Raw genomic sequence first — 18562 nt, forward strand, 5'->3', positions numbered from 1 at the left:
TGTGCCAAGAGTCTTGAGAAGCAGAAACAATGCTACCTTAACAGAGGATATCCGGAAAAACTAATAGACATGCAAATGGAAAGGGTAAAAACAATTCCTAGAACTGTACTATTACAAAAAAAGACTAAAGAAACGAAAAAGAGAATGGTATTCGTATCTAAGTACTCGACAGCAACCAGAGAAATTAAAAAGACGATACTCAAAAGATGGGACATTTTGCAAATGGAGAGTGATTTTGACCACCTTTACGCACAGAAACCGCTCTTCGCATACTCAAGGTCAAGAAACTTAAAAGAATTATTGAGTAGACCAGATGACATGATATTAGAAACATCCAGTCCTAGAGGCACAACCAAGTGCTATAACTGCAAAAACTGCAATAACGTAATCACTGGCAACAAATTATCCCACCCGAAAACAGGAGAACAGATAGGGCTTAGACACTCAGCAAATTGTAATGCGGAACACGTAGTGTATTCGATAAAATGCCCATGTGGACTATTGTATGTCGGCAAAACCGACAGGAAGATGAAAATACGTCTGGCAGAGCATAAAAGCAGAATTCGCAATAAAAATATAACTTCGCCACTCGCCAGACACTGGATTGAGAAAAACCACACAATAGCGCAAGTTCGTTTCCAGATTATTGAGCAAATTCCACAACGCCTAGGGTTGGACAATGCAAAGATTTTACTCAGGAGAGAAATATATTGGATTTGGAAACTTCAAACCACAGTCCCCGATGGGCTCAATGATAAATTGGATATGATATGTTTTCTTTAAATTATAAGCCAGTATCAATAACTAAATATCCAGTGAGGGTTGTCATTAGCATAGTGGCACTCAACACTAGTGAGACTACACGTGTTACATTCACCATAAATTAGATATTATCCACTGGATTACAATTATAACTTTGTTTCAGGCACCATAGTACAAAAATATGACATGTATGGAATTATGTTGACACTCATAATGTTTTCCTTCGCACTGTTTCTTTTTTAGCTTCTTTTACTGTCACTGTTTCATTTTTCTTTTATTAGTTTTTTAAACACTGAACTCGTTGATCCACCTCAGATCATATAGCTAAGAGTGGCTTCCAACACCACAGTACTCTTTGATACCATGCACTTGGCATCAACTAGTCACAAAATTCCCCCCTTCTAATAGGGCTTTTAGACGCATGTACTTATTCCACTAAGCGATCGGTTTCTCTGTACTATTCACATTAACACAGTGGTTACGGTTCGTTTATATTCATAGCAGGCAACACGTCCTTTTAGTGTTATTATTAGGGAGGTATATAATTTTTCGCCAACTTAGTTTAGTAAGTTCTGCAATTAGTGCAAATAATCTATATATAACCCCCCTTTCAAGATGGCGCCTTTGCGCGTGTGAACCAGTCCGTTTTCTTTTGATAAACTAAATTATTAGGGAGGTATATATTTTTTCGCCAACTGAGTTTGGCAAGTTCTGCAATTAGTGCAAATAATCTATACATAACCCCCTTTCAAGATGGCGCCTGCGCGCGTGTGAACCAGTCCGTTTTCGATAACGTGACCGGCTCGTTCTATAAACACAAGAGAAGGACCACAAGCTCCCGAGTATTCAACGAGGGAAGACGCCGGTACAACGCTGCTGCCTTGCAGTCTCCGGTAAGCGCTACTGACAGGGAGATACTTTCATTTGGATGCGCGTTGGTTTTAGTAATATAGTTCTAAACGCGTTACGCGTTTTTGTTTTCCACAGCGCGGGAGAACGAGGAATATCAGCGAGACTCCGCAATTCGGACTAAAGCTCGTAGGTACATTAGTTTCAGCCCATGTTCAATAAGGATGATAATTTACTATACTTCAAGGCAAGTTATTCATGGTCTTGATCTTCATATTTATTTTTACCAGATTCCTCCAACGCCACATTTAGCACGTCCCTAAATGCACAGGTGAGCGTTTGTTGACTTAAATGGTGAACATCCCATTGTGGATCATTTCGAGATAAACATTATGACAATTTCCGTTTTTTGATCGTATTTTTTCTACAATTATCCACAGATAGTTGTATCAACCACTGGAAGTTAAGGTAATGACACACAAGAAAGTTGGTCTAATACCATGTTGGTTACAAGTTCTTAGTGTATACAACTAAGCAATTTGTATATATTTTTTCAGACTTAACAGGAACCTCCCATATCACGTTTTTTCGTCTCCAACCAGTTAGTTAGGTAAGGTAATTTAATTACAGTCGCTCTAACACAAAATACTTTTTCAAGTGCATCGAAACTAATTTAGGTTTCCTTTTTCTTTCTTTCTTCTTTCATAGGCCCCTGACGAAGGGGTGCAATACCCCGAAATGCATTGGGTTGTAAATATAACTGTGTTGTGTAGCATTTGACCAGTGTAAAAAACATGTATGAAAAGATAATAATTGTTTATGTATTGTAATGAACTGTGCTTTATTTTATTCTATTTGAACTGCAAATGACATAAATTACAAAAAATGTTTTTGAATTAAAAATATGACAAATGGAAAATTTTGAAAAATATATCTTTTAGTTAGTGCGCACTTGAGTCCTTGTGATCTCACGATCCCTGGCTATATATATAGTGAGCAAAGAAACAATGGATTTAGTCCCAGTACTATGTACTGGGGTGAAGGTATGAGATTTGTCTGCATTCTGTCCATCGATTGTACTTTTTGCATTTGTCACTCTGAGTGGGACGGGTATGCCCAGATGTGGGTCCCGTGCTCTCTATGCCACTCAAGTCAAGCTATCCTGGCTGATGAGTGCTGAAAGCCCAAAACCGATCCTAGGAGGCTTGTTTCTAGTCCAGGGAGGCCCTGGCCAGGCAGTTTGGGCAGTACTGTCCCCATTGGGCGCAGGTTCAAGACTGATTTGAATATGGCTGGGTCCAAACTGGAATGGCATGGTGAGCAAAGAAACGATGGATTTAGGCTCATATCTCTGTACTAGGATGAATGTATGACATTGTTCTCCATTCTGACCATCAACTGTTCTATTAGCATATCCATTAGATACTGCACATTCCGTTCCTTTTCCCCTGTAGTCTCCAGCAACATCTTTGTTTTGCAAAAGACATAGCTGCCAAGGTTTCAGTTGGCTGTGTGTGTCATTTTCCTAATTTCCGTGTAATTATGAGTGACATTTCAACAACTATAAGTGACACTTTCTCTTGGGGAAAATCAAGCAATGAAGACGAGGGAAATCTATAAATATCTGAAATGATGCCCATCTGAGCAACAAGAAACTCTAAGATCTTACAACAAAGCGCCAGAAATGGAAGAGAACTAGGATGTTAGAGAGGACACAGCGTGGAGCCTAAGCCTGCCTCACTGAAGCTGAACTCAACTTTGTGCAGAGTGCAGACAGTGACTGCAATGCAGAGCTCAGCTGTACCTTTGCTTACATTAACAGGGCTGAATGATGACATGAGCTCACCTAAAATTAAATGAATAGGAAAAAATGTGTGACAACATGACACTGCAGCATTGTTATCCTTTAGAAGCTATAGGGGGAAGTGGCTAACAGCCAAACATGGCATACAAGAGTAAGGAAGACTCTCCCTATGCGCCCTTAATAATTGACCACATTTTCCCTGTAAAGACACACAAGGAACTGCAGAGACGCAGCATATCACTGCAAAAGATGAAGAAAAGACAAACAGGCTAGTTTTACACCATAGTGCACCTAAGGGATGAAGATTGGGAGACTCAGAATCCACAGGCCCGCCTGATTGGAGCTGGACACCGAGCTGATGACCCTGGAGCTGTGCAAATGATGGGAGAGGTGCAGATGCCAGCAAAACATGAAGAATGCGAACTGAGGAGGGACCGGTGGCGGCATCAGAGCGCCTGCTCAAGAAGAGACCGAGTGTCCTGCCTTTATCTGGATCTGCCCTCAGCACCACAGGAGGTAACGTATGATAGGTAAGCTGCAGTCAAGTGGGGGAAATGCAAATTAGGGCTGTGCCATCTGCAGGACTCAAGTAAGTACATGGGGCAAGCGGGACCCTTCACAGAGGCAGGCTGGCACACGTAACTCTCAATGGGGCGACCCCGTGGGACGTGGCGTGACCTACGTGGTACAAGGGTCCAGAGGTGCGATCAGTGAGAGGTGCTGGAGAGTGACCTCACATGCATATTGGATAACTTAGGATGGTGGAATGTGCTCCGCCCTGGGTCCTTATTGGGCTTAATAAATCAAAACCTGCTTTGGACATGAACAGTGGAACAGAAGGGTGTGGATTGGTCACGGTGGTGACCTGCGGCCTGCACCTTGGGCTAGGCCAGGAAATGCTTGTGAGCCTAAATGGTGCCACTTGACATTTTCTGACCATGGACCTCCCCTACCCCATATCTCAACAGTAGTGCACTAGCACACAGACGCGACACCTGTGCAGCTGCAAGAAAACTGGGCCAGATTAGTTTTACATGCGAGGAAAAGGCCGGAGACAGGCAGGATGTACACCTCATTTGTGGTACCCTGGCTCTGTTTGCGCTCAATGTGACCAGTGTGGCTTTAAGGCCACAGAGACTAGCCAACTATCAGTATCAGCAACCTTAGCAGCTAAGTCCTCTACAAAGTTAAGCTTAGTGAGCCTTAATTGTAGGTCATTAGTGAAACACCATGAGGACGTCCATGAGTTCCTCGTATACTCTCCCCTGACCTCCTATTCCTGACGGAAACATGGTTAACCAATGACACCATGGCCATTCCCACCTTGGCGCTTCCCCCGGGTTACCTCATATGTTTCCAGAATAGACTAAAAGGTAGAGGTGGTGCAATAGCAGTGATCTTTAAAGATAACTACTCCTATACCCTCAACCCTACAAATATAACAAACTGCGAAAGTGCAGTATTTAAGGCACGGGTTTCTGACACTTTCACCTTTACGGGGCTCCTGATTTATCGCCCCCCCTTCGGTTTAGCCGGTGCTTTTCACGAATCGCTGGTGGCAACTATCACTGCGCTGGCCTTACAGCCAGCAAACTTCAGTGTATTGGGGGACCTCAACCTCCATCTTGAATGTCGGGACTCACCCACTATACTGAAGTTTCTGGGTGATATGGAGGCCTGCCAGCTTAACCTGTTGGTTGAAGGGCCTTCGCATCAGGCAGGCCATTTTTTAGATCCGGTGTTTACGAACATTCAGGAAGCCTCTGTCTCCATTCCCGGTCCCCTTAGCTGGACGGATCATTTTCCGGTTTTACTTCAATTCAGATTCCAGCTAAATGCAGGGAAAAGCCACCAACTTTGTTGCGGAGGCGTCCCTGGAACAAGCTTGATAATGTAGCGTTCGAAGCTAGACTCCATTCCTCCTGCCCTACTTGGCCGAGCAACCTGGATGAGGCCTATACAGCTTATAGGGAGTGGATAAAAGAATCACTCGACCATTTCATTCCGATGAAATGCTCTGGGCCCAAGCGGGGCCAAACTCACCCGTGGTACTCTGAGGCCCTTACAATACAGAAAAAACAATGAAAGCAGCTGGAGCGTCTCTGGAGGAGGTCGTATGACCATCTGGCCAAAACTAACTTCAGAGTAGCTACTAAAGCCTACCATAAACTTATAAAACTGTCAAAAGCCAAATACTACACTGATCTGATCAACTCCAGTACTAACCGCTCCAAAACCATCTTTGCCTTAGTAAAGGATCTGACTAAGATACCGGAGGGCCCAGGTAATTTAATTGTGTCCGATGTCCAATGTGAAGAGCTGGCCTGTTTCTTTGTAGACAAAGTCAAAGGTATTTATAACTCTCTAACCTCATTTGGACCCATTGTAAATGGGGCCCATCGACTTGCCATTTTCACTACAATATTTACCACCTACTGAGCAAACTGAGATGGAATCCTTGATTAAAAGAGTAAAATAAGGTTCCCCGGAAGATCCTGTTCAGCCGGAATTGTTCAGACTATTCCAGGACCCCATTTTGCGGGAAGGGCGGATGTTAATTAACAACTCACTTCAGTCAGCTACCACTCCCTCATCCTGGAAACATGCTAAAGTTGTTCCCCTTTTAAAAAAGCCATCACTAGAACCCATCAGATCAGACAGCTTTAGACCCATCTCCTTGCTCCCCTATCTTACCAAGGTGATGGAGGCCCATGTAAATTCCATTCTGACTACCTATTTGGAGTCGAATGGAATTCTGGACGAATCTCAAAACGGCTTCCGTGCTAAACATAGCACGGAATCTGCTTTGCTAGCCGTTACGGAACATCTGAGGGAGGGGCTGGACCAGGGTGAGACATCTGCCCTATTTCTGCTGGATTTGAGTGCGGCCTTTGACACGGTCTCCCACAGGATCCTGCTTGCGAGACTGTGGGACATCAGAGTCAGGGAGAGAGCCTTGGAATGGTTTGCGTCGTTTTTATCGGACCGATCCTTCCAAGTGCACGCCCCACCGTACTCATCCAGCATACACCCCCTGGACTGTGGAGTCCCACAGGGCTCTGCGCTCAGCCCCACATTGTTCAATGTGTATGTCCGCCCCCTGGCCACGTTGGCCAGGGACCGCAATATCAAATTACTGTCATATGCGGACAATACACAACTCATTTTATCCTTTTCTAAGAAAACAGGGGCTGACCAAATCAAGTTCCAGGAAGATATCCTGGCTATATCGAATTGGCTGTCACAGAACTATCTCCAGTTAAACTCTTCTAAGACGGAGATACTTCTTGTAGGTAAGGACACGCAGAAATGGGATGCACATTGGTGGCCTCCCACTCAGGGACCTTCTCCTGCCCCCAAAGAGGCTGTCAAAAACCTGGGTGTGATGTTGGACAATTCACTCTCTATGGAAATCCATGCTAAGAGAGTGGCAGGCACCTGCTATGGTCGCCTACGCTCCCTTAAACCTATCCTCGGATTCTTTGAGCCCTGCATCCGTCAGATTATAATTCAGGCCTTAGTCTTATTCCATCTAGACTATTGCAATGCTCTTATGTTGGGTTCTAACTTGACAGTGATAAACAGACTACAGAGAGCCCAGAATGCTGCGGCTCGCTTTTTATGTGCACTGCCCAAAAAATGCCATACCTCTCCTATTCTCCATCGGTTACACTGTTTACCGGTTAAGCAACGCATCCAGTTTAAAAGCTTATGTCTAACTCACAAAATGTTGTATAGCACTGCCCCTCAAACCTTGCAGGGACTCTGTTCCTTCTATGTCCCCTTGTGTGCCCTTCGTTCGGCCGATCTATCACTGGCACGCACGACTAAGATCCGAAGGTGCCAAGCTGGTGGTCGCTCTTTTAGGCATTTGGCGCCGAAGTTGTGGAATTCGATCCCTCTTGGGGCTCGGGCCACTTCTAACCACCTGCTATGTCGTGAACAGATTAAAACCTGGCTGTTCTCTTCCATTTAACTTCACTTTTTCTGTTGTGTTGCACTGTTCTTAGGTATGTCTGCAGCGCTGGGATGCCTCAATGCTGGGGTAGCCATGCGTTATATAAGCAGACTTAACATAACATAACATAACATAACATAACAGACAGCCCCTCTCTTCAGGTAGTGTTACAGTATAGGACGCTAATTATGCAATTGTGCAGACTGTAGACAGACTAGTGACTGCAGTGCAATTATGCAGAGCTCAGCACCTGCAACTTACTTTGCAGGTCGAATGATGATGCGCTCAATTTTGAACAACTTAGTTGAGTGACACTTACTGTTGGTCAGCGAGCTACCGGCCTCATAGATAGTATGGGCCAGCCGCGATGTCACTGTGGCAGCATGGCAGCAGTCCAGAAGAAGACTCGACATGAGTCTGACTCGCGTAGCAGTGGCATTTAAATTAGCCCCAGGTTGCACTGAACTGCAGTAGGGCAAGACAGTAGTTGCCGTGGTCCGAAGCATTACGCAGCTGGGCCCCAGTCGGGCCTCATAGCACAACGCATTGTGAGTTCCAGCAACGCTCTCCCGGCTGAGCCGGCTGCCAAATTTAAATTGTGCCGTGGCAGGGCCTGCCTATACGTGTTGTAGTGTGGCGTTCTAGCAGTTGCACGTCACGCCGTGACGTGACGTGCCGGCGGCCATGTTGGCGGCTGCGCGCGCATCCGACAATCAGAGGCGCGAAAGATGAGACCGAGTGCGCACCGGCTCGGCGCTCTTTAGGGAACTATTATAAATAAATAAGAGTGACACTCCATCTATGTGTCGTGTATTATTGGGGAAACCTTCCATCATTACAATGGCGACGAGGACGGGATGCTGAACACCTGCACACGGAAAAACACATAAACTAGCCACTGTAAAGACGAACTGGTGGTTCACACAGCCAGAACGTGGAGCAGGACAGTTGAACCAAACAACCAGAGAAACTAACCGACTGGGGAAGGACAAGTAAGCTACCACAAGCGGCCCCCCACCCTAAATAGCGCGGCAGAGCCCAAAAGCACACCCACGAGAGGGATAGACAAGCTAGTGGAAAAAAGGGAGAAAGAACCCAGGAGGAGGCAAGGGCAGTGCGCCTAAGAGCACGGTGAACCTGCAACGTGGAAACCGTGCTGGCTACCTCAGGAAAAGGGGAGGGGGCAGACACAGAAGATCCCCAGTTACAGGCCGAGAAACAGGAATCGGTCAGCACGCCAGGCAGTCCCAGAAGCCACAGCGGCACTCCACCCACGGTCAAGAGTGAGAAGATGAGTGCACAAGCGAGATATGCGACAGCACCAGTGCAGTTCCTGCCCAAGCCAGGAGAGCCACTCATGAAGTGGGAAGATTGGAGGGAATACATTGACAATTTCATAGAAGTACTTGAGGATGAAAATGAAGAAAAGTTCAACAGCAAGAGTGAGCGCATCCTACTACTTAACCTAGGTCCAGAAGGGCTCAGAATTTACAAAAGCCTGGTGCCTAAATAACGAGCAAGCACAGATGACGATGTGTATGCCCATGCCATCGACGATTTGAACGAACACTACAGGCCATCTGTGTGTGTATCAGTTGATAGATTCAACTTCCAGCAACGGAAAAAACGTCCAGGAGAATCGGTAGAGGAATACGTGGTGGCTCTGAAGAAACTGGCGGCCACATGCAAATACAACACATTCGAAGAAGAATTCATCAAAGACCAGATAGTGATGCACACCACGAACATGGCAGTACCGGACAAGCTGTGGGCCAGCGGGGAAACCACGTTGAAGGAGGTAATGGTAATAGTCAAGTGGGCAGAATTGGCGCGCAGGTGCGCGGAAGCGACGAAGAAGGAGGCGGCGGCGCCCAGCACCATGGTTCATAAAGTCGACGATGAGGAGCCCCTCAGAGACTACAAGTACAAGGGGTCGTCATCGAAGGGACCCAACAAATGGCAAGGCAACCCGGGCCCACCAGGAAAGCAGATGGGGAGCAGCAAGAAATCGTGCTACAAATGTGGAAGCTGGTCCCATGAAGCGCACAACAGGAAGTGCCCAGCGTTCCGCGCCAAATGCATGTACTGTGGCATTGTGGGCCATTACGAGAAGTTGTGCCGGAGGAAATCATCCAAAAACATGGTAAAATACATTGACCAAGATCGTGAGGAGCAAGAGGAAGGCGCAGAGGAGGACGTCGTCACCGTACTTTGCATATACGACCAAGTGTTAAGTGTGGATGGCAGAAGAACGACGAAACCTGTACTGGAGATGACGATAGGGGGAGTACCGATTAGCGTGGTGGCAGACACAGGCTCACCCTACACCATCGTCCAGAGAGTGGTGTGGAACGAAATCTTTAAGCCACATTTAGGCCCGGAATTGGAAAAGCTGGACATCCGACCAGTCACATATAATGGGGACCGCATACTAATGGCCGTATTCAGACCCTTAAAATTTGAGTTCAGAGGCCGCTCCGCATTCTGCAAGCTAATCATATTGGAGAAAGGACCCTCGGTGTTAGGATGGCTGGACCAAGCCGACCTGGGCATCAAGCTGGATCCGGGTGGAAAAGAGCAGATACTGCTCACCGAACTTGAAGTCTGGCCAGATCTGGACAAATGGAAGAGAGAGTACCCCAAAGTATTCGGAGGCACGGTGGGAAGGCTGGAGAAATTCTCCCACAAGATAGTCCTAAAGGAGGAGGCTGTACCAGTCGCCCATAAGGTGAGAAATGTGCCCCTAGCAGTGAGAGAAGCTGTACAGGAAGAGCTGCAGGACTTAGGAAAAAAGGGGATCATCGAACCAATCACGTGCGCGGAGTGGCTCGCGCCATTGGTGGTAGTCATGAAACCCAGCGGGAAAGTCAGGCTGTGTGTCGACCTGCGGGAATTGAACAAGAACATCGTGGTGGAGAAGTTCCCATTACCTAGAATTGAAGAAATGCTGGCCAAGACCAGAGGAATCAAGTGGTACTCCACTATAGACTTGACCTCAGCTTAACATCAAATCGCATTGCACCCAGAGAGCAGGAAATTAACATCCTTCATCACCCCATTTGGGTGTTATCAGTTCCGCCGCATGCCATTCGGACTGGCATCGGCGGCTGCGGTATTCCAGAAACTGATGCACCAACTGTTTAAAAACATGGATGGCATCGAGTATTTTCAAGACGACATCCTGGTAATGGGGCGAGACAAACCAGACCACGACGTGAAACTCAACAAAGTACTACGGATCCTAGATGGTAAGGGCCTCACAGCAGAATGGGCCAAGTGCCGGATAGGCATGGAGTCGGTGACCTACCAAGGGCACAAGATTGGGGTTCAAGGAGTAACTCCGAAAGCAGAGAATGTTAAGGCCATATGTGAAGCGCCACCGCCCACCAACAAAGAGGAGGTCAGGTCATTTTTAGGCATGGCGGAATACTACAGTAAATTCGTGCAGCACTTCGCCACCAAGACACATCATATGACATCCTGGTAATGGGGCGAGACAAACCAGACCTCGACACGAAACTCAACAAAGTATTACAGATCCTAGATGGGAAGGGCCTCACAGCAGAATGGGCCAAGTGCCGGATAGGCATGGAGTCGGTGACCTACCTAGGGCACGAGATTGGGGTGCAAGGAGTAACTCCGAAAGCAGAGAATGCAAAGGCCATATGTGAAGCGCCACCGCCCACCAACAAAGAGGAGGTTAGGTCATTTTTAGGCATGGCGGAATACTACAGTAAATTCGTGCAGCACTTCGCCACCAAGACACATCATATGAGGCAGCCGACGAGAGAAAGTACTGAGTTTCGTTGGACGGAGGAAGCACAAAGTGAATTTGAAGTCATCAAAAGGGAGGTGGTAGGAGCTGTACCACTCCAGGGATACAACCCCCAGGGAAAGACAGTGCTTACTACCGATGCCAGTGATAAGGGGTTAGGTGCGGTATTGATGCAGGACCGAGGACAAGGAAGGATGGAGACACTCAGCTTTGCATCCCGCACACTGAGCGACACGGAAAAGAAATACAGCGTCATAGAAAAAGAGATGCTGGCAGTCGTGTGGGCAATGACGAGGTTCAGGCAATTCCTGTGGGGCACACGGTTCCAGTTGAAAATGGACCACAAGCCCTTACTGAAGGTACTAACATCCAGTGGACACTCAGTGCTACGCCCAGGATCTCGAAGAATACCCTGAAACTGCTAGAATTCAGATATGATGTAAAATACATCCCAGGCAGCCGGAACAGAGTGGCAGACTACTTAAGCAAGGCGGCAGCCATGGAACATAGTGAGGAAGACCAAGCAGGGATGGAAGAGCTGGTGGCACTCACGGAGGACCAAGAAAGAGTCCTCGGGAATCAGGAGTGGAAAGAAGCGTATGACGAAGATCAGACCATAAAGGAGGTAAAATCATACATCACAAAGGGCTGGCCGGACAAGAGACAGACCAGCGAGGACCTTAAACCATACTACGAGATCAGGGAAGAGTTGTCGATGGACGACCAAGGAGTGTTCGTGTACAGGGGAGATAAAGTCATTCCCCCGGCAACCATCATTCCCAAGTTACTAAGCATGCTCGACCAAGGCCACTTGGGAATAGGTAAGATGAAGTTGAGGACCAAGCAAAACTACTGGTGGCCAGGTATGGACGTGCGAGCTGAGAGACACGTCTGAGACTGCTTACAGTGCCAAGGTGCAGATAAGACACTCAAACTGTTACGCCCAGCACTAGGAAAATGTGACCCCCCGCAGAATCCGTGGGAAGAGTTGTCGGTGGATATCCTGGGCCCGATTCTGGATGACCAAGGGGTTCAAAAATACGTGTGCATCTTCATTGATAGATATTCGAAATGGCCAGAGGTGAAAGTGGAAGAGACGATGGATACAGAGACTATCATACGGTTCCTGTCTGACACTTTTGTGAGAGAGGGCATCCCCAAGTCCATCCTGAGTGATAACGGCCCCCAATTCACTTCAGACAAATGGAGCAACTTTATGCAACGGAACAGCATCCTAGTCAAACATACCTCTATCTACCATCCGGCCGGAAATGGGCTGGTAGAACGATTTAACAGAGTGGTGATGGGGTCGGTGCAAGCAGCCATCTCCAGCAACAAAGACTGGGAAAAGGAAATATGGCACATGGTGTGGGCGTACAGAATCACCCCCACAGGGACAGGATATAGCCCCTTCCAAATACTGAGGGGTCGTGAGCCATTCAATCGGGACAACCGTGTATGGAAAGAGAAAACCATAACGAGCAAGTGGTCCCCAGCAGTGGTGAAAGCCAATTTGGAGAAGGCACAGGCCATCTATGCAAGACACTACAACAACCGCAGAAATGTGAAAGAGACTGAATTGGAAAAGGGGGAATGGGTGCGAGTAAAGTTGGCTATGCTACAAAGAAAGGGAGACAGCAAGTACAGTAAGCCTATGCAGGTCAAAGAGGTGTACGACAGAGCGGCTCTGTTAAGCGACAGAAATGTGTGGTCCCAGGATCGCATGGCAAGATGCAACAGAGTTGTACGATGGAGCCAAGGTGGAGCAGATCTAGAAGACATGGAGGAAAGCAACGTGGAGCAGGAACAAGCGGATGTGGAGTTGGACGAGAGAAGAGAAGATCAGCATGGAGAGAGAGCTGGCGATGGCAGCCAGGGAGCTGCGAAAGAAAGAGACATGAGGAGACAAGAAGAGGGAGCAGTTGTGCTTAGAAGTGGAAGGGGTGACGTAGAGACTCAGGAGAAGGAGACTCCGTCCACCCCGGTGAGATTGACCCAGAGGGGAAGAGCAGTGGTGATACCGACAAGGTTTTGAGACTATGACATGGACAGCGGACTGTAAGTTAAATGTTTCATTGTTGGGAAAAAAGGGGAGATATGTAGTGTGGCGTTCTAGCAGTTGCACGTCACGCCATGACGTGACGTGCCGGCGGCCATGTTGGCGGCTGCGCGCGCATCGGACAATCAGAGGCGCGAAGAGTGAGACCGAGTGCGCACCGGCTCGGCGCTATTTAGGGAACTATTATAAATAAATAAGAGTGACACTCCATCTATGTGTAGTGTATTATTGGGGCAACCTTCCATCATTACAGGTGTGTGTCCAGCTGTCCTTGTCAGTACTGATTGGGCGTATGACGAGCATTTGATGAGACTTACTCTCGCAACATGCGCTCTCAGGTAACCTGCATGTGCTTGTTGGGTGAAATGTTACATTGTAGCCAGCCCAGAACAAGCCGAGTTACCCAGCCCCCAAGCCTGCAGCACGCTGCCAGGTTAGAGCTGTGCTCAGTCAGTGTGGTGCTAATTAGCAGTGCTCCGGCTTGCTGAGGAGGCACTATTAATGCATAGCAATGCATTTCAGTGTGGTGATGCTGACCATCGTACTGAAATGCGTTAGTCGAATGCCTAATGAGTGGCACTTGGCAGGGCTGAAAAGATGTGAAGGATGCCTTAAGGTACCAGACTCATTGTAATGCTACAAAGACGTATGAAATGTGTCAAAAGAAGGAAAGTCGCATGAAAGCTTCCAATTTTTCTTACCTGTGTTCTCCAGAGCTCATCCCTCTCATTCGACACGCGCCAGTGAGTATCGCCCATCATGGCGATGAGTAGGTTGAGCATGAGTAATGTTGCGATGACTGAAAAGGCACAGTACACGAAGCTGAACATGAGGGGGAGGTTCACACTGTAGTTTGCTGGTCCATCAATGAGGCTGAGGAACAGCTCAAAGGTGCTGAGGAGGGCCATGTGGTAGCTTGCAAACTGCCCTAGTTTGTCAGGGTCCTCTGTTTGAAAAATTATGTAGAAAGCTGGAAAAAAGAGAATGTGGGAATAATTAAATCGCTGTAGCATATATTGAACAGTGCTTTTTCAAACTTCAATCCTCATTGTTATTGTTAACGTAATTTTATACAGCGTACAAATGGCCCTCATAGGAGTATCTCGGTGCTGTGGACAGAACCAGGTAGAAATATTACGCTAAATTAAAATAAAACTGTTCTTAGCATTTTCTGGAATTTGATATAGTCACTACAAGTGCAAATGTGGTGAAGTAAGTTATTGCAATAGGAAGGGGCCATGTAAGAGAAAGTCCTACCTCCGCATCTTGTCAGTTTGATACGGAGGATGTGAGTAAAGCCTTGTCCATTGATCTCAAATTCCTGACTAGGCAGTAGTATTTGAGCTTCTGATGCAAGTAGCTGGGGCCTTTTCCAATTAAGGATTTGTGTGTGCGGCAACATATTTAGAAGATTATTCTTTTCCTGACTGGCAGCCATTGTAAGGTTCTCAGAAGAGGTGCAGAAGCAGTGTCAGATGGGAGGTTACAAATGAGCCGTGCTGCCGTTTTTTGAAGTACCTGCAATGTGGACATTAGTGTCTCATTTATTAAAGCAAGTAGTGCATTTCCATAATCTAGCCTGCTAATAATTAGTGCCTGGACTAGATTTCTCCTAGTAGAGAGAGGAAGAAAAGGAAATGCTTTCCTCAGCAGGCGCATCATGTTGAAGTAGGTTCTAGTAGTGCATGTAACCTGTTCTTTCATAGATGAGGACTGATCGATTTTAACACTTATATTCTTGACAACCTGTCTCAGGGTAGGAGCTGTTCCTATTTCTGGAGGGCACCATTCAGAAGACCAGAGCTGTTGGACCTCGCCAAATAGCATGATCTCTGTTTTGTCAGCATTTAACTGTAAAAAGTTTGTTGTCACTCATTCTCCAATCCCTTTCATACGTTTAGAGAGAGGTTTTTATCTTTATATTTCAAAACTTTATTTCGGTCATTTACAATAAAAGTGCAAATGAACGATATACAGTAACATTTCCTTTTATAAACAACTACAGGATGACAAAGTTAAAACTCTAAAATACAGTTGATAAAAATGATTCCTACGTAATGACAACATCGGAAAGTTAATAAATCTAAAATACAATTAATAAAAATATGTGCAGCACGATCATTGATACAGATCTAAAAAAATCAAACAGTAAAAAAAATACAATAATTCATTTCAAACAATTTGAGGACCCCATAGCAATTTGACATACATAAATTATCCACAATTTCTGAATTAATGCATGTATCTAAAAACAGAATAGAACTTGTGATGAAATCAAGATGAATGTTAAAAACACGTAAGACAACGTGGAAGAACAATTTCTCAATACTGCCACTATATGAATCCCTAATAAAACAAGTAATACGTACTGTAAGTAAAACTTAGGGATTATAGGGACAAGGGTGGACAATTAAGAGCTCACCATTTGCCTCAACCTCCACAATAAATAGTGTGATATAGCAAAGTCTATACACCAAACCTTAAGATGCAAAGTGCTTTGTTAAGTTCTCTAACTCCCAGGAGCCGACAGATTGGAATAAGCCACTTTTTCCTGCTGGTGAGGTAGGTTGGACAAAAGAGCAACACATGCTCTACAGTTTCCCTTTCTGAGTAAAAAGTAGGGCAAGAACATCCAGTTGATTCTGACTTATGGGCCCATTTACCAGTAAAGGAGGCAATAGGCAGGGATCCGTACCTAAATTTCAGGTACAATATCCGGGACAACGGGGCCTCAATTTCATCAAGGAAATGTTCAAAGTGGTAAGTTATCTAAGTCTGAAGAAAACAATAAGTCAGGGTACCGAGGGATGGAGCTGTCAATGTTTGATCCTGTTTATACTGAAGACTCCTCTGTTCAAAGAACCTCTCTAAATGTCATGTTTATGTTTATGTTTATGTTTATTAAGCTTGTAAGAGCGCTCAGCTACTCAAAGTGTCCCGGCGCTAGCTCCTGAAGAAAGGATGAACGTGTGTCAGGTTAAAACAGCAAGGTCTTGAGTTTTTTTCTAAAAAGCACTGGGTCCTGGGTAGTCCTCAGGGCTAAAGGCATTAGATTCCAGGCCAAGCCAGCCCTACGCACAAAGGAGTTTCCACCGAGACGCTGGCGCTTGAACTTCGGGATCTGCATCAGCCATAGGGCCGACGACCGCAGCACTCTGTCAGGCACATAAAAGGCAAATCTTCTCTGTAGTTAAAGGGGTCCCATATCATTACAAGGCCCGGTGAGCAATGGTAAGCATTTTCAATTTCAAGCGGGACTCCACTGGCAGCCAATGCAAGGCGCGCAAGTATGTCCGCAGACTATCTCTAGGAGAGAGCCCCATAAGGAGTCTAACTGCTGAAATCTGCACTACCTGAAGTTTTTTAACCAGGGACCCCAAACAGCTTACCAGGAGCGCATTGGTGTAGTCCAGGCAGGACAGAATCAACGCCGGACCATGGTTTCCCTAGAAGCACTCAGCAGGAGAGGAAGAAACTTCCTCAAGCTCTTCAATATGCCGAAGTAGGAACCGGCCAACTTCTTCACGTGCGTCACAAAATGCAGGTTTTAGTCGAACCAGACGCCCAGGTTTTTTACCGCGCCTGTTCTTTCAGAGGGACGAGAAAAACCCAGGAGTCAAAGCCTTTCTCTGAAGTCAGAAGGAAAGGAGCCAAACAACAGCACCTCAGATTTCCCTTTGTTGCATTTCAACTGGGCATTAGATAGCCAGTGAAAGACAGCGGAAAGGCAATTTTGGGCCAGCCCGACCGAGTCCACTTCCTTAGACCAAGTAAACAGCAGCTGGGTGTCATCGGCGTAGGCCATCACCGTAGCCCCCAGTGACTCCGCCAGATACACAAGCAGGGTCACATAGATGTTCAAAGGAGGGGGCTAAGTGATGAACCCTGAGGCACACCCGTAGAGACCGGAAGCGGCGCAGAGGAACTTGGGGGAAGCCAAACCTGCTGCTGCCGGCCCTCAAGGAAGGAACGAATCTAATGCCAAGCATTGCCAATGAGGCCGATGGCAGACAGGCGGTTAAGCAGCATGGCATGGGGGAACCGTGTTGAATGCTGCAGAGAGGTCCAGCATGACCAGTGCTGCCTTCCCGCGGGCATCCTGACACTCACTGATAGCCTCAGCGATCTCCAGCAAAGTCGATTCCATGCTGTGAGCTGCACGAAAACCTGACTGAGCCAGGTGAAGCCCCTTGGACTCCTCGATGAACTTAGTAAGTTGAAAAGTGACGGCCTTCTCGCACACTTTCGCCAAGCTGGTCAGAAGCGAAATAGGGCGATAGTTCTCCGGCACAAAAGGGTCCAAGGACGCTTTTTTAGCAGCGGAAGGATCAGGGCAAGTTTCCAGGCTCTAGGCACGGAGGCCGAGCAGAGAGACTAATTACCTCTGGATTGAGGATATCAGCCAAATCCGACAGAAGCCTGGCGGCACAAGGATCACTGGGAGAGCCAGACTTAAGAGCCTTCAGGATTTTAGGAGACCTAGCCAGGATTTCTGTAAGCCCTTGGGAAATTTAGAAATTAAGAAAGTGTCATCTGCGAACATCAAGGCCGAAGTCTTGATGCTCGCCAATCTGGGTGTGTCTCAATCACAATCATCCAGGACAAATAATCAAATCATTTACAAATCTATATAAATAAAAATGTAAATATTTTTTTGTTCAAAATCGCAAATCTCCAAAAGTTCTTCACCGATTGCTTTAAAATTTTGACACAACGTTGGATTAGAATACGCGCGTGTTTTTATGTACACAACGTTGGATTCCAACACGTGCATGTCAAATATGCGCGTGTTTTTAATCGAAAGCCCAAACAGACACATAAAAATGTAAATGTTCGCTTGTTCAAATTCTTAAATCTCTGAAAGTTCTTCACTGATTGCTTTGAAATTTTGACACAACGTTGGATTCAATTAAGCATGTGTTTTTATATACACAAGGTTGGATTAGAATACACGTGTGTCCAATACGCCCGCGTTTTTCATAGAAAGGCCGAACAGACCCTATTGATTTGGTTGCTGCGCAACAACTACAAGGTACGCATAGCGACAATAGTCTGCATATATTAGGATGGACAGTTGGTGTCAGGATGGCAGACCGGCATTGCAGATCAGGAAGTGGGTGTAGGGAGGGGGGAGGAGTTGGTTCACTTTGCAACATTAGCGCGTGTTTATATATACACAAAGTTGGATTCGAATACGTGCATGTACAATACACGTGAGTTTTTAAAAGACAGGCCAAACAGACCCTATTGATTTGCTTGCTGCACAACAACAACAAGGGACACATAGAGACAATAGTCATAAATACATATTGTATAAACACAAGCATTGTGAAATTAAACATATTAGAAATGTGC

The 18562-nt window shown here is 46.3% G+C and overlaps 1 protein-coding gene across 1 annotated transcript in view; it reads right to left on the reverse strand.

Moving 5' to 3' along the window:
- LOC147732860 (transient receptor potential cation channel subfamily V member 6-like) overlaps nt 1-18562 on the reverse strand; it is a 232520-nt gene that overhangs the window by 12047 nt on the left and 201911 nt on the right. The window contains exon 13 of the mRNA XM_086954916.1: nt 13909-14177. Within this exon, the coding sequence (XP_086811042.1) occupies nt 13909-14177 (269 nt within the window). The remainder of the gene's footprint in view (nt 1-13908; nt 14178-18562) is intronic.

This window comes from Lissotriton vulgaris, chromosome 2_1 (genome assembly GCF_964263255.1).
Source record: "Lissotriton vulgaris chromosome 2_1, aLisVul1.2, whole genome shotgun sequence".
NCBI classification, from domain to species: domain Eukaryota; kingdom Metazoa; phylum Chordata; class Amphibia; order Caudata; family Salamandridae; genus Lissotriton; species Lissotriton vulgaris.